The 17,378-nt window shown below is 40.6% G+C and overlaps 1 protein-coding gene across 3 annotated transcripts in view; it reads right to left on the reverse strand.

Moving 5' to 3' along the window:
- Window positions 1-3,296: 3,296 nt before the first annotated feature.
- The window catches only part of RPS6KA3 (ribosomal protein S6 kinase A3), a 129,033-nt gene continuing 114,951 nt past the window's right edge, over window positions 3,297-17,378 (reverse strand). For all 3 annotated transcript variants that reach the window (XM_074968007.1, XM_074968000.1, XM_074968015.1), the window contains 3 exons: window positions 16,021-16,138; window positions 10,004-10,144; window positions 3,297-8,634 (listed from right to left, as the gene is read on the reverse strand). In XM_074968007.1, coding sequence (XP_074824108.1) covers window positions 8,512-8,634; window positions 10,004-10,144; window positions 16,021-16,138 — 382 coding nt within the window. In that variant the 3' untranslated portion in view covers window positions 3,297-8,511. The remainder of the gene's footprint in view (window positions 8,635-10,003; window positions 10,145-16,020; window positions 16,139-17,378) is intronic.

Raw genomic sequence — 17,378 nt, forward strand, 5'->3', positions numbered from 1 at the left:
CTCTCAACCCCTGCATGGAGCAGCTGCGGCTCCAGCTGTAAGCCCCCCACAGAAGAAAGATCCCAGACAGCTGCTAATATTTTAAAAATTTCCCAGGTGGAGATTGGTGGACCAAAAATGAGGTTATGTCTGGGAAAACCTGGACATATGGTAACCCTAACCTGACATACTTTTTAAATGCCTGGGGTTAACCACATTGTGATCAGTAATCATGACTGCCCAGCACCAACCAACTTAAATTAATATTTCAAGTAAAATTATGTGAGCTGCAGTATCCAATGCTAAAATGGAAAGGACCCTGGGTGGCAAATGGAAAAAAGGGCAGCAGATCCATCCCATCCACCCCATGAAACACATATACTCCTAGCACTCAGCTCTAAACTGTGGCCTTCCTTTTCCCTTCTGCTTAAAATATAAATCCATGTTCCTACAAAGAATTATGTACAGGTTAACTTTTTTTCAAATGCATAATCCCCTTGATTTCTGTGAGTTAAGTTACATACAAGTTTAAGTCTTTGAAGGTTTGGGCCTAATTTATTACATTCCATTTAGGTAGTAGATTGATAGACTAGATAAATTGTAAGGGAAAGGCTCCTTTACACTGCTAATGTGGTATAAAGAGATCTTAATATAAGTGAGAATTCAGGTCATTCGGTGTAGTAAAAGGGTCATTTCATTTTCTTGGATATTGGTTTAAAAGCATCTGGTGAGAAACATTTATGGCATGTTAGAGATACCAAGACCTTATTTGTTCCTCCCTGATACAAATCATTGTGATAAATGCCCAGAAGATAAATATCTAATCAAGGACCAAGACAATTGCTTCCCCAAGATCAAATGCTTTCTGTACTATGAAGAACCTTTAAGAATTGTTTTGGATTCCCTTGCTTTTACTTTTTCTTTGACACAGCTTTGGTGTTAGAACCTTTATTAAACCCCAGGACACTTGCACAGAGAAATCTAACAACTGGGATTTAATCTGCATTTTCCCCCTGTCTTGCTTCCTCTATTTCTTGATATGTATTAGCTGTCCTAGGAATGTAATTTATCATCTTTGACAAACTGCTTCTAGGATTATCTTATCTTTGTTGGCAAAAACTATCACTAAAATCTAAAAAATCTAACTCTTTAAAGAATTACATTAAGAATATTAAAGCTGCGTGGTTACATTCAAGAATGATGTTGAATGGATACCCTTGACTCTGCCCTTTTTGCATGTGTTACTATTACATTACACTCTGTAATTAAGCAATCACTTTCTAGGTCGCAAAGAAATGTAATGTAATGGAGCTGAGTAATAAATGAATATATAAGAAGGATACAAATAAACTAAAGGCTGCTACACATGGGAATTTAAGATTGTAAACCACACTGCTTATATAATACACATGTACAATACCCTGTACTACTCTTTAATATCTGTGACCAGCTTTAGCACAGGAATCCAGGTATTTCCATTTCTTTTTATCGTTCCTACTGCATTTGTTCTACAATCTTTCTTCCCTTCCTCTTCTTGGGAATTTAAAAAAGTCAGGTGATTCACAGGTGGTCCTCATACCTGGGAAGAAAGGGCCCCATCCTCAGGGTCACAAGAGGCTGCAGGAGAACATTGACAGAGTATTTTAAAAGGCACATACAAAGAAAGTTATTAAAAGCTAAAGCAGTTTACATCACTGAAACCTTTCAGAATTACAGTTCCTTCCCTGGGCTACTCTTGGGACAGTGAAACTACACACCACTCCTTTCTCATGCTGAGAAAAGTCTCAATCTTGCCCTAAATGTAAGTCATTTTTTTGATTTATCCAGGACCTATCACAAACCTTATCTTTTTAGAAAATTACAGGATATATTAAGGTAGAATGGTAACAATGAAATAGTTAATAGTGTGACAAAGGGCATGTCAGAATTTTGTTTTTTGTCAGGAATGTTAAGCTTTTATGTTGTTTTAAAGAAATATAGAAATGGGAGAAAATTAAAGAGAATTAAAATTCAATTTATATTTTTCATGTTGGTTAGGTGCAGACTGGGTTCATATGCACACAAGATAACTTTAAGATTGCCACTTTAAAATTTTACATACAATATTCTCCTACACTCCCAAATCACTATTTTTCCCAGCTGTTGCAAAGGCAAACTGTCTTCCTGTTGATTCTGGTAGCTTGGTGAAATATCTTGATGCCCTATTCGGCTTCTCCTCTTGGTGAATTTAACAGGACTATTGAAGAATGCACTTTTGTTCGGAGATGTATCAGCCCTCATAATTGCTATTCCTGCTATTTTACATAAAATAATATATAAACTTTTCATATCTTTTGTGTTGACTAACAATTCTTGTTTTTTCTGTGTTGCAAGCCTGAAGAGGATTACGATACAATAATTTCAGAATCACAACTTGAGTTCACAATGCCTTTTCACTTGTAAAGAGTGAATTTGACTGGATCAGTGGAATGTTTCCTATTCATTTCTCATTAATTTGTACATTTTAATTTGCAAAACTTCTGTCTTGCTTTCCGAATTTCAAAAGGCTCATTGCAAATAAATAAGACTCAATATTTGTTTATCAAACGTGTATCTAATTTCAATGTGTGGCAAAATAGAGGTTTTTTTTTTTAAACTTATGCAGCAATCCTAATTATTCGTTTACATAAAGAGTCACACAGACGTATGACACTTTATGGCAGACAAAAAGACCAGGTCTCTGCCCTTTGGAGTCTACAATTTATGACTCCTATCCTTCAGCTGCTTGTGTACAGATGGATAACTTCATCTGCACAGAGCCCCATTGAGTTCAGTGGAGCTCTATACATTTGCAGCAGTTTGTCCACATGCAAGAAGTTGCAGGATTAGAGACTAAGTGACACCAAATTTTAGAATTATTAGCATCTTTTGGTCTGGTCACGTCACAAATACATAGAGTTTTTAATAGAGTTAAATGTGATTGAGACCTTCTACTAGGTCTAATTTTTTTCATCAGGTCTCTGTTGACTATACTAATAAAAGTCAAGATGATTAAACATGCAAAAAGTAATGGCATAAAGCTTTAATGTCTGAGTGAGAAAACAACACCTGCATATTAAGCTCAGAAAAAACAAACTCAGTTTAGAAATTAATTTAATAAGTCATTTCTGGCTGGGAATGCATGTTTTATATGGAGCAAAGTTAATTACACTTGAGGTAGAAACCACATTCCGGGGGGTGGGGTGGGGTGTGTGTGTGAGAAAAATCCAACCCAATAAAACAGACATTTGTTTTCATATGTTTGAAAATTTATTCACTGTATAAATTTCAATTTCCTTTAAAGACTACAAAACCTGCCACTTGACAGGGATGCAAGCAATGATACCTTTCCAGGACTGTTCATGGTTACATCTGGAACAGTTTAGATTACATTAATTAATAGTATGATTAGAAAATTTCCTAGATCATACTCTGAATAAAACAATCATTTAAGTATTCAGTACTATTTAACCTTTTTACTAGCATTTCAATTCTATGACAGCAGTGCCAAGCATCTGAAAGATGCTATTTTAATTGTCTGCCAAAAGGTACAATACAGTTGAATTCCTGCTACTGTACCTTAGACTCACTTACATGCCATGCAGAGGAAACTAGTATAAAGTATGATTGTATAGAATTGTAGAAAAATATTATCTGTGATTTCATCATTTTTAAAAATTGTTTTAAGTAGATTCCCCCCCACCCCCACTAGATTGCAAAATAATTACATCCCTTATGAGTACACCTTCCCTTTGATTAGGTCAAGAGTATCAAGATAAAGCTAATCATTTACATTATTTTCATGAGTGAAAACTCATCCATTAACCATTGATGCTTACCAAGAAATGACATACCTAGAAGCCTCTTTCCAATAATAGAAAAGCAGAGCTTTAGTTGGTATACTACATTTACAAAAACAAAGCAAACAAAAAACAAAACAAACAATTCTATTTCCTTATGCCTTTTTCTCTTCAAAAATCAGTTTTAAATACTTCATTTGAAAAATTCAGTATAAGTTTTGTTCAGTACTAATAGTGATTAGTACTTCACTGTTGCTATAGAGCTAATCCGAGTAGTGTAGCTACTTCCTCCCTCTGTTCTCACATACTCACACACAACTGGCAATTTTGCTTTGAAAAGTAGGCTATTCACCTGTATCTGCACTTCTCCATTTTTCCTCTTCCATGAATCTGTATTCTAGAGTCACTGGCTATGCTTTGCAGACAAAGGAGTGGTAGTGAAAATTTACACAGTGGGTCATACACCGTTCAAGCTTGTGTGGTAAGGAGTTGAGACTGCAACTATGCAGCAGTATGTTAATTTCCCATCCTTCGTTCCTAAGTAACTGCAGTTACAAAAACATGGCGAAGATGAACGCGGAGAAAAATGTGTGTGGACCCCAGAAAGAGACATGTATAAAACTAACTTAATTTTCCTGTAAAATTTATTTGCTCCACAGAAACAGTTGTCTAAACTAGGATTTAAAGCTATATTCGATCTAGACTTTAGATTTGAACAGGTTAGGATGTGTTAAAATACAATCACTTTGTCTTGACTAGTCTTTATGGTGTTAATTAGGTTGTTTTATACAACCTCATCTAACAACACACCTTCAAAACTTACTTTAGATCAAGCCTGAGAGATGGGCTATTTAAGAAATTAAAAGCTCAGTATAGTTTGCTTGCTTGTGCATATACACAATGTGGGAGCAGTATCTGTGTAAAGGAAACATACTGATCACATTCACATTTCCCAATAGTCTCTGCTTGGATATACTGATTACAAAGACCAGTAAGCACAGGGGAACAAAGGTGACTTAGTAGCGTTAAAAATATTTAAGCATCTGTTACCTGAAAGCAACCCAGTTTGTGCTTTCATTAATATGCCTTCACAGAGTCCCACTTTCAGACAGAACCAGGTAGAGGAGTATTTCTAGCTTAAACAGACTGCCATACAAAACGTAACCTCTGAAATTAGACAATTGTTAAAAATGTACATGCATTGACAAAAGACTAACACATTTCTGCCACAGTCATTTGTCTTGATATTGCCATAACTTTGGTGGATTAGGCACACAGATACTCTCACAAGACAGTGATACATCCCCTTGCAAGGCAAGGAGAGTACAGTGAAACTGATGGATTGAGGTTAGTTTCTGACACTGTCTGGGGTGATGATGAAGGTTGTGTGTTTGCAGCCCATTATGGAAATGTATATGATGCATGCCGAGTATGAGGTTTCTGATCTATAGGTTGAGTTTGGGAGGGAACAGAGACAGAATAAATGAAGCAACTGTAAAATTAAAGACTTCAGGAACACAGAAATTACCATATTTGAGTATCTACTGTCCTTCTGCTCTGTTATACTGACTATAACACCAGATGTTTCAGAGGAAGGCATAAAACCCCATAGCACTCCTATTTATTAAGTATATATGGGATATTCCTTCCTGAATTCAGTTGCTGATCATCTTATGACTTGAAGCAAAAGAACTGAAAGACCATGTAATTATTCCAGCAATACTGTTCTAAAACGATATCAGCTAGATTTGACTTAATGTTTAACCTTAATCTTCAAAAGAAATAAACAGTTTCCAGGAGACATGATTTCTTAATTTTTGTCAAGCTTGACTTAGAGAGACATGCTGAAGGGTGAGATTACCAAACAGTTGTTAGGCTAACACCATTGATGCTGCAGCCAATCTCAAAGGAAAGACTATACTGCAAATGGCTTTTCCCCACCTCAACATTAAGGATTTTTCTTGTATAAAAGGGAGAATCCTCAACAGAATGAAAGAGCCACCACTCAATTGCAGAACGTTAGGTAAGGAGCAAATGGCTAATTACTCTGAGGATAGTAGTGAAACAAATATGTTCAAGACACCTGTTCCACTTTTTGTGATCAATAAGAACCCTCCAGTTAAAAAGTTATTCTTTAATAATACAAAGCAACATTAAAAATCCTCTATTTCCTTTGGATTACCATGCCCCATCTGAGACCAAGGGTACATCTTGAGGGCCCTGCTAGAGTTATGGATCTTGCCTTGGCAAGTTCCTAACTCTTCATCATCCTTGCCAAATTTAGATCAGCACCATGGCAAGGTATTAAGAAATAAGACACATCAGGTTCCACAGAGGGCAGTAAGACAGATTGCAGGTTTAATAGAGGAACGCTTATTACTACTATTTATTTGTAAAGGGCCTTTCTTGTTCTCTAGACCCCTGGAGGGACATCAGCATAGACAGCACCAAACTACATACAAAGCCTCTAGCTTTTCAGCTCTCTCTCATTGTCCCCCCCCCCCTTTTTTTTTAAGGGAGCATGGAGTCTACATAATTCCCCCACACTCCTACTTTTCGATTAGGAGACTATTTGACAGCATGATTCTCTGTTTAGCATTTTAACACCAGTGATCAAGTTGATTCTGGAAGCTAAACAGTTTGTTCTCCAATTAAAATCCCTTCCCTTTTCCAATCCTCTATTTCTACTCCCCCTTCAGAGATCCCCACAAGATTATACAGAGACCAGAATGTCTTCCCTCCTTCAGTTTAGAGCATTAAACGGACAAGCTATGATGTTTATCCCTACTTTACAGTTAAGCAATTAGTCACTGTTTTAAGTGTGAAGTTCCAGGCAGCTTGTAAAAACCTAAGCTTTCCTGTTTCCCAAGGAATACCTAAAAGCTTCTAACAGAGTCTTCGTTCCATGTTCATATGGATCAATGAATCAGAGGGAGGAAATCTGTGGTGTCACATTAATGAAGGACTTCGCTCCCTCCACAAATTTCTTTGAAAACTTCTCACTGTAGAAAAACTAACAAATTAGTTACTGGAAAAATAACTGAACAGACTAATTAACCAAGAATCACATTACCATTTGTGATCTCTTGATTTTTAAACAGTATTGTTCATAGAAAATGTGCACTAAGCTCCATATTTAGTAGCTTTGGATATTTCTGTAAAGGGTATTTGATACAGGTAGTCAGTTGATGTACCATTTTCTTTGGCAGAATGGGGTATCAGCCAAACTTTAATGTGCTCCAGTGCACACTCAAGATCAGCCCTCTGCAGTGAATCTCACAGACTACATAAAAGCAAGCACATTTTATGATTTGTGTCCTCAGAACATAAACTAAGAGCCTTTTACACTCACATTAAAAGGAAAAGTGGGAAGAACACCGCCATCAAGGAACACGAAAAGGGTGGTTTTGTTTTACTTGACTTGGACAGTACAATTTTAAGGGTGCCTGGACTGGCGATGAATGGCCCAAGGAGACCAATTATGGTGCTAGAACCTCAGATGTCAGTTGGAAGTACTGGATGGTTCTTCTCTGACTTTGCTTTGGACTGTAAACTAAGAGCATCACAAGAATGAAAAAAATGAAATTAATCAGTCCAGTATATTCTAACCACAAGAAACAAAGTTTACATCCATTTTTGGTAAGCTTCTGTTTATCAATGGACATTGTCTTTTGCTTTAGAGTCAGCACTACATTTCTTCTCTAACTCTCTAATGCCCGCACTGGCTGAACAAAATATTTGTCAGCTCTTAACTAAAGTAATAAAATAAAAGTAAAAATATTAAATGAGTTATGAGAATAAGCAAGAAACAACTGTCTTGAAAGGGAAAACTATTTAGCAACGATTCCTGAGTCCTGTAATTGGTGGGGGAAAAACAGGGGAAAAGAGATGGGGGTGATGTGGAACAAGTTACTTTTTCTTATGGATGCATTACCTATTACATGTGTGAGAAACCCACTGTTTAAATTTTTAATACTACAACATCTCTCTGGTCTTCATAAAAGACATGCAACTTCAAAAACATGGAAATGTAGAAAAGACAGACAAGGAAAAATACACATTCATAATATTACATTCAATAGCTGTTTAACAGTCAAGGCTGTTTTAGAGCTGTCCAACAATACTGATTAATCCAGGTGAACTGTTTAACCAGAGTTAATTGTCAAAATGATTAATAAAATCTAAATAAACCAAGGCATGTATACATTAAAGAAAACAGTACAAAAAAGTACTGCTTATGAATTGTTTACAAAAACATACAAAATGTTGGATGGCACAAAGTATACAGTGCTAACATAAACAGATTGTTTAAGCTAAGTGCTTAACATAAACTGTCCATCCCAACATGTAACAAAGAATATTTTAGGGGACAAGAAATATTTCTTATAAAAATAATGCTATATGGTGCAGAGTGCTTTATTCAGTGTATTTTTATGATAGAGTTGGCATTCATAATTCTTCTAGTTTATTCAATCAGTGAACATGTTCATTTTCATTGTGTTTCCACTTTTCACTCCATCCAAAGCTCCAGAAAGGTCAGTAACTTGCCATCAACAGTTTAAAGGGAGAATAGATGAAAGCAGTAGCAACAATAGGAGCAGCAGCATTATGGGTACCAGCTGGGACAGAGTGTGCTTGCAGATATGTGCTACTTGTTGCCATGATTTGTGCTATCATCTTATACCATGGTACCAAGTATCTGGTTGAGGTCACTTCACAAAGCTGTTGAGGTAATTTTTTTTATACCTCTCCTCTGAGCAAGAGTAGAACGGCCTACTGGCTCCAAAACTGGTGACTGATTGCGGTTCAAAGCAGAATATGTGGCTGCCATGGCACCCTAAAGGGTTAGAAGGCAGAGATAAAACAAAAAAAAAAAAAAAAAACCAAACAAAAAAAAAAAACCCACACATTGTGACTTTACTACATTCTAGAGATCATAACAGTATTACATGATTTAGAGATCTTTAATAATCAAACTGTTTTCTGTAGGTTAAAAACAATGGGCTTGATTTACCAGTGTAGTATTCTAGCTATTTAAAGCACGACTACATGTTTCTTTTTTTGCAGCACAGGAAGAGCTCAACTATGTTAAAATTGTTTAAGGCAACTGACATGATTTTTAAAAATCAGCAGGTGCCATTTATATTGCAAACTTAAGTTGTGCTTTAACTACATCCCAAAAGTGCAGAGAGTAAAATCCCACCAGAGGATTGTCCTTGTTTACGGTCTAACCATTTATGTTATCACTAAAAATTGCTTTAAAAAATGTTTCATAACTAGTCTATATAAATTTGAAGCGTATACATCTAAATTAAATTTACAGATTGTTAGAAAATTCTAATCTATGGCTGGGATCTGAACTTGGTTCCTTCCTTCTAAGCCATTTACTGCTGGAAGCTCTGTCTCTTTCAGTTGACTTAGGGTCATTTGATTAACTCTTAAGATGTAAGATCCCTCTTCTGTAGGTTGGGAGGTTCACCATGACATAAGGCCTTTGAGGAACTTTGTATGTGTGGGGGGGAAATGAGTGGGAAATCTTCAATCTCACCCATCCAGGTTAAAATTAAAATAAAAAAATCAGTTGGTATCAAAAGTGGTTTGTGTTTCAGACTATCAAGTGTTGATTGTTTCATAATACACCATTCAATATAACCTTTACTATAAAGGTTTCCATTTCATTTCTTATTTTTAATGAAAATTTTGGAAAAAAATAAATTTCACCTCCAAAATATCAATTTTTACACTTATAATCCCTCCACTAAAAATCACACTAGCAGTCATAACTACAATTCCTCCATTGTAAACATCTAAATCACTTACAGTCTCAGATGAACTATTTTTTAAAATCAGAGTTCAAAATCTAGGAGACAGCAGTGTAAATCACCAGGGGAAACACTATTTATACTCATTTATCTTGTAATCTGTCTCAACACAAGAAGTAAAACAGCATGGAGACTGCAGTGTACTGCTCCTTGTGAACAGAGCAGATTTATTCTCCACAGATGGATTCACCTGAATTACTAAACATTAGGTAAATCACAAGTTCACATGGTTGAATGCACTGTGTTTACTGAACTCACAAACAATCATAAAAAGTTTGTGATTAGTACTGAGAGCAAATGCATGGTAACTGTTTTTGTTTACAATTGATACTAGCTAATCACCTAGCTGAACACACAAATTTTATTCACACAAATTTTATTTACCTTCACCAAATGTGGAGCATCCTGTCGGTTTAGCTGGTACTGAGGCAACTGGTCACAGTCAACTATCCAAGGGTGTCTAAGAACCTGGGCAGCAGTCAATCTTTGATGTGGGTCGACATGAAGCATCTTTGAAACCAGGTCCTGTCAACAATCCAGAAACAGTTAATTCAGAGGAACAGTAAAATTTAAGGCAGTAGGATTATTTTTAGAGCATTAACAATGTTAAACATGATTAAAATTCAAGATATGAAGAAATATTTTGTTGTGATCAGTAGTTTAAACAAATCTCCAGGCCATCCTCTGGAAGTGGTTGAAGTATTACTCCATACTGTGCCCACAAATGCCAAGATCTATTAGAGAGTTTGCAAAGTAACTAGTCAAGTGAAGAGCAGTATGCAAGTGAAATTATATAGATCAATTCTGAGGTATCTTAGCCCTGGTCTACACTACGAGTTTACGTCAAATTTAGCAGCGTTAGATTGATTTAACCCTGCACCTGTCCACACAACGAAGCCATTTTTGTCAACTTAATGGGCTCTTAAAATCAATGTCTGTACTTCTCCCTGACAAGGGGATTAGTGCTGAAATAGACATCGACGGGCTGAATTTGGGACATAATTGTGTTGATGCAATTCGACAGTATTGGCCTCCGCGAGCTATCCCACAGTGCTCCATTGTGACCGCTCTGGACAGCACTCTCAACTCAGATGCACTGGCCAGGTAGACAGGAAAAGCCCCGCGAACTTTTGAATTTCATTTACTGTTTGGCCAGCATGGCAAGCTGATCAGCACAGGTGACTGTGCAGATCTCATCAGCAGAGGTGACTGTGGAGTCCCAGAATTGCAAAAGAGCTCCAGCATGGACTGAACGGGAGGTACTGGATCTGATCGCTGTATGGGGAGACGAATCCGTGCTATCAGAACTCCGTTCCAAAAGACAAAATGCCAAAATATTTGAGAAAAATCTCCAAGGCCATGAAGCACAGAGGCTATAACAGGGACCCACAGCAGTGCTGCGCGAAACTTAAGGAGCTCAGGCAAGCCTACCAAAAAACCCAAGAGGCAAACACCCGTTCGGGGTCACAGCCCCAGACATGCCGCTTCTATGATGAGCTGCATGCAATTCTAAGGGGTGCCTTTACAACTACCCCACACCTGTACGTGGACTCCTGCAAGGGAGTCTCACGCAACAGGGATGAGGATTTTGGGGACGAGGAAGATGAGGAGTGGGAGGTTGAAGATAGCGCACACCAAGCAAGCGGAGAAACCGTTCTCCCCGACAGCCAGGAACGGTTTATCACCTTGGAGCCAATACCCTCCCAACCCGGGCTCCCGGATCTTGAAGGTGGAGAAGGCACCTCTGGTGAGTGTACCTTTGTAAATATAATACACAGTTTAAAAGCAAGCGTGTTTCATGATTAATTTGCCCTGAAGACTTGGGATGCATTTGTGGCCAGTACAGCTACTGGAAAAGTCTGTTAACGTGTCTGGGGATAGAGTGGAAATCCTCCATGGATCTCTCAATGAAGCTGTCCTAGAGGTACTCCCAAAGATTTTGCAAAAGGTTTCTGGGGAGGGCAGCCTTATTGTGTCTTCCATGGTAGGACACTTTACCACGGCAGGCCAGTAGCATGTAGTCTGGAATCACTGCATAAGAAAGCATGGCAGCGTATGGTCCTGGCATTTGCTGGCATTCAAGCAACATCCGTTCTTTATCTCTCTGTGTTATCCTCACGAGAGTGGTATGATTCATGGTCACCTGGTTGAAACAGGGGAATTTTATTCAGGGGAACATTCAGAGGTGGCCGTTCCTGCTGGGCTGTTTGACTGTGGCCAAAAAGAACTCATCCCTGCTGTTAGCCACACGTTGTGGGAGGGGTGAAGTGATCATCCCAGAGAATTGGGTGTGGGGTTTAGTTGGGTTTGTGCTGCACGTTAACCCGAAAACATCAGCTCCTCCTTTTAGACGGCCAATGTGTCTTTCAATTTTAATCTCCCTTTTTTTCCTCCCGCAGCTCCAAATGTTTCAACGCTGCGACTAGCATCTCCGTCCCAGAGGCTAGCGCAGATAAGAAGGCGAAAAAACCACACTCATGATGAAATGTTCTCTGAGCTCATGCAGTCCACCCAAACTGAAAAAGCCCAGCAGAATGTGTGGAGGCAGACAATGGCAGAGTCCAGGAAAGCACAGAATGAACGCGAGGACAGGAGGGATGCGTGAAAGGACAAGTGGCGGGAGCAACAGGAGAGGTGGCGGGATCAAGAGGAGAGGTGGCGGCAGCATTATGAAAGGAGGCAGGATGCAATGCTGGGGCTACTGGAGGATCAAACTGATATGCTCCAGCGTATGGTTGAGGTCCAGGAAAGATACAGACCACCACTGCAGCCCCTGTATAACCAACCATCCTCCTCCCCAAGTTCCATAGCCTCCTCACCCAGATGCCCAAGAACGCCGGGGGGGGGGGGGGGGGGGGCAAAGGGAGAGGTGCTGGTGCTTCGGGCACCCAACCGCTCCACCCCAAAGGACTGCCCAAGCAACAGAAGGCTGGCATTCAATAAGTTTTGAAGTGCAGTTTGTCCTTGTCCTTCCCTCCTCCCCCACCCCACCCGGTGCTTCCCTCCTCCACGAACCCTCCCGGGCTACCTTCGCAGTTATCCCCCTATTTGTGTGACGAATTAATAAAGCATTCATGAATTTGAAACAATGACTATTACCTCTGCAAGCGGTGATTGAAGGGGGGAGGGGAGGGCGGTTGGCTTACAGGGAAGTAGAGTGAACTAAGGGGGCGGGTTTTCATCAAGGAGAAACAAACAGAACTGTCACACCGTAGCCTGGTCAGCCATGAAACTGGTTTTCAAAGCTTCTCTGATGCGCAGCGCGCCCTACTGTGCTCTTCTAACCGCGTGTCTGGCTGTGCGTAATCAGCGGCGAGGCGATTTGCCTCAACTTCCCACCCCGCCATAAATGTCTCCTCCTTACTCACAGATACTGTGGAGCACACAACAAGCAGTAATAACAGTGGGAATATTGGTTTTGCTAAGGTCTAACCGAGTCAGTAAACCGCCAGCATGCTTTTAAACGTCCAAATGCACATTCTACCACCATTCTGTACTTGCTCAGCCTATAGTTGAACAGCTCCTGACTACTGTCCAGGCAGCCTGTGTATGGCTTCATGAGCCATGGCATTAAGGAGTAGGCTGGGTCCCCAAGGATAACTATAGGCATTTCAAGATCCCCAGTGGTTATTTTCTGGTCTGGAAAGTAAGTCGCTTGCTGCAGCTGTTCATACAGGCCAGAGTTCCTGAAGATGCGCGCGTCACGTACTTTTCCCGGCCATCCCACATTGATGTTGGTGAAATGTCCCTTGTGATCCACCAGTGCTTGCAGCACCACTGAAAAGTACCCCTTGCAGTTTATGTACTGGCTGCCTTGGTGATCCAGTCCCAAGGGGTATGCATTCTGTCTATTGCCCCACCACAGTTAGGGAATCCCATTACAGCAAAGCCATCCACTATGACCTGCACATTTCCCAGAGGCACTACCCTTGATAGCAGCAGTTCAGTGATTGCATTGGCTACTTGCATCACAGCAGCCCCCACAGTAGATTTGCCCACTCCAAATTGATTCCCGACTGACCCGTAGCTGTCTGGAGTTGCAAGCTTTCAGAGGGCGATCGCCACTCGCTTGTGAACTGTGAGGGCTGCTCTCATCTTGGTATTCTTGCACTTTAGGGCAGGGGAAAGCAAGTCACAAAGTTCCATGAAAGTGCCCTTACGCATGCAGAAGTTTTGCAGCCACTGGGAATCGTCCCAGACCTGCAACACTATGCTTTGAGAGAAGTCTGTGTCCATGTCCTCATCACTCATCACCGCGCTGCCATCGCCTCCTCGCCTGCTTTTGCAGGTTCTGGTTCTGCATATACTGCATGATAATGCACGAGGTGTTTACAATGCTCATAACTGCTGCAGTGATCCGAGCAGGCTCCATGCTTGCTGTGGTATGGCGCCTGCAGGAGAGTAGAGTGGCAGCGGAAGCGGTCGTTCAATGACAATGGTTTGCAGACCTACTGCACCGTCTGCTGCCAGGACACAATGGCTGAGCGGGCTGCACTCTAGCCATGGTATGGCGAGACAAGAGCAGCCGAGCAGAGTTGCAGCGGAAGCAGCCTTGCAAGACCACCAGGAGAGCAGAGTGGCAGTGGAAGTGGTGGATAACGATGGTCATATAGAGGACCTGCGAGGTGGATTCATAGCATCAGGAGAGCAGAGTGGCAGTGGAAGCCGTCGTTCGATGCGACCGTTTGCAGACCTACTGCACTGTCTGCTGAAAGCAGTATGGCGCTCACACAAAAAAAAGGCACGAAACGATTGTCTGCCGTTGCTTTCACGGAGGGAGGGGTGACTGATGACATGTACCCAAAACCACCCGCAACAATGTTTTTGCCCCATCAGGCATTGGGAGCTTAACCCAATATTCCAATGGGCGGCGGAGACTGCGGGAACTGTGGGATAGCTACTCACAGTGCAATGCTCTGAAAGTCAACACTAGCCTCAGTACTGTGGATGCACTCCACCAACTTAATGCGATTAAGCATTAAGCACTAGCTGGAAGCAGGGAGCCGGGACCCCAACTCTCAGTGGGGAGCAGGGGGCCAGGCACAGGGAGCCTGGGCAGCTGCCAGGATGGGAGCTCCTCCGAGCAAGGAGCCTGGGCTGAAGCCCAGCTACGTACAGGGAGTCTGGACAGCAGCCCTGCTAGGAGCTGGGACTCTGGGGCAGCCCAGCTCTGAGTGGGGAGTCCAGGCAGCAGCCCAGCTGGAAACGGGGGCCAGCCGGGCTCTAGCTGGAGCCCCCCACCTTCCCCAGCATGACAGCACAAGCTGTGAGCAACTTTCTTGTCAATTTGGAGCCATGAAATTGACAAGAATGACAACCAACAGCTGACATAAGTAACCCACAGTGTCAACACGGACACTGCGTTGCCCTAACTACACAGGCATCACCTCCCTGAGAGGCGTAAGGCTTGAGTTATGTCGTCTGTGCAGTAGGGCACTCACATTGGCTGAAGTATACACTTATATAATTAGGTCAACATAAGCTGCTTTACGTCGACCTGACTCTATACTGTAGACCAGGCCCCATATAAAGGGTAAGGAGAATACAAAACTTCTAATTCTGGGACAACTGGTTATGAGAAAAAAATGTATTTAGTAATCTTAAACTGCCTAAAAACATTCTAAAGTACTTAACAGCATGCAAACATTTTCTTATAAAACAAACTCTCTGTTGTGGAGTTTAGAATAAAGACCCTAATCAAAAGACTTCTTAAAAGTTGAATGATTTTAGACACATTCGGGACTCCCAGTATAAGTGGTTGGGATGGCACTGAACAAAGAGATAAGTGATTCTATATCTTGTCCAGGACAACAGGTAGATGTGTCAGTCAGGCTGTTTAACATAAAATGTGGGAAAATACTTGTATTTAAAAATCAAGACATATGGAAGCACAAAGCAAATTAAAGACATTAGCCAAAGAAGGGGGGGAAATGCTTAAATAATCTGAGTTCTTTGAGCATATTAGGGCTTTATTATAACTAGATAGAGGGTCATGAAGGATATCGAATGCTTTTGGACATTATATATATAGTGCCAAGTTATGGCTGCCCTTCACAGACACTTCATGGACCCACAAAAGAGGTACCCAAGAGTAGGTGGCCATAACTACTGCATCCTGATTTGGTTTTCCAATGCCCCACTGAATTAACAGTGGTGGTATTAAATGTGGTTATTTTTCTTCCTACACATGACTGACTGTTTAAACATGAAGGATTCATAATTATCAAATAAATATCTACTCATACAAAGGACTGGCTCAGTAAATTTTTAAAAACCTGCAACCTTCATTAAAATCATGTTCTCTAATGCTATAAGCAATTTTTATTGTGACAAAAAATCCTTTACAAAATCTGTTAACATCCATCTCATGCACAAAAGGACAAAATATTAAATATACTTGCCTTAGCTGTAACTGAAACTGAATTCCAGTAACCACCAGTGAGAGAGAACTTTCCACTACCTATTCGTGCCAGTATCTCCTCTGGGGTATCATCAGGACCATTTGCAAAAGGAGTGTAGCTAATTAATCAAACAAGTTCAGAGTATTAATAGCTTTTCCGTGCTGGACTCCAATCCTTATTTCAAGTCTGACCACAGTTGCCAGTGGTTTTAAAATAAATCATAATTAACACCCCCCTCTCCAAAACCACAAATTATCGTAAAACTGATGGCAAAAGCACCCAAAATAATAAATAATAGATTAACTACATCGTAGAATGGGAGTAAGGGCCTGTTTCTCTTACTATATTCCTTCTGTAAGAGAGTGTGTCTAAGTTTAGGCTAATTCTGAGTCACAGATCTAGAGACTGTCCTTATTATGGCCAAAAGTCAGTACATCCTGGTGAAATGGAAGGACTATCTGTGTATAAGAACTCTGAAAATGGAGGACTTGAGCACTCTGACCTGCAAAGAACAAATACCCAGCCTGACGCTAGCTGAGAAAGAATAAGAAAGAAGTCACTAAACCCTAGAGGATTTACCTTGTTTAACAATTCACATCCTTGCTATTGAACTAACAAAGTACACTAAACATAACGGAGAATGAGAAGAATAACTAATTTTTATACATGTGGATTTCAATGCCTTATTTAAGAGGTTAAGATGAACAGGAATACTGTAAAATTGTGGCAGTAAATAAATGATAACCAAATAGTTTTATAAGCATCTTGAGGCTAACTTGTAAGTGAGGTGTAAGAGGTTAATTGGCTGTATAAGTGGTATTTTTCAAAGCTGAGATTTGGAATTATTGCTTGATGTACTTGTACTTAATGTATTCTTTTATGCAGATCACTTGTATTGCATATATCATTCTGACTGTATTGTGAGAAGTGATCTGATTCATTCTTGTGAGTAATCAAACTTCTACTCCTGACGACATTCTGCGCCAAAAATTAAAAATTCTGCACACAATATTTTAAAATTCTGAAAAATTCTGCAAATTTTGTCAAAATACATGTGGAGGCTTCAGCATGGCATTGGGGAGCACAGGCCACTGGCTGCACAGAGGTGGGAGATCACTGTGCTGGTCCCCGCTCAGGACTCAGCGGTGAGGCTGCACCCACCCCTGACACAGTGCAAGGACCGTGCCTGCCCTAGAAACACCCCAGGGCCCTGCCCCTCCATATCAGACGCACCAGGTGTAGGCAGACAGGCTCAACAAGACAGGATCCAAGTGTGGAGGGGTTCAATATGGGGTGTCCAGGTGCGAACTCAGAGTTGTATGTGAGGCAATCTGGGTGCAGGCAGCTCAGTGGGAGAT

This window comes from Natator depressus, chromosome 1, assembly GCF_965152275.1.
Source record: "Natator depressus isolate rNatDep1 chromosome 1, rNatDep2.hap1, whole genome shotgun sequence".
Taxonomy (NCBI): Eukaryota; Metazoa; Chordata; order Testudines; family Cheloniidae; genus Natator; species Natator depressus.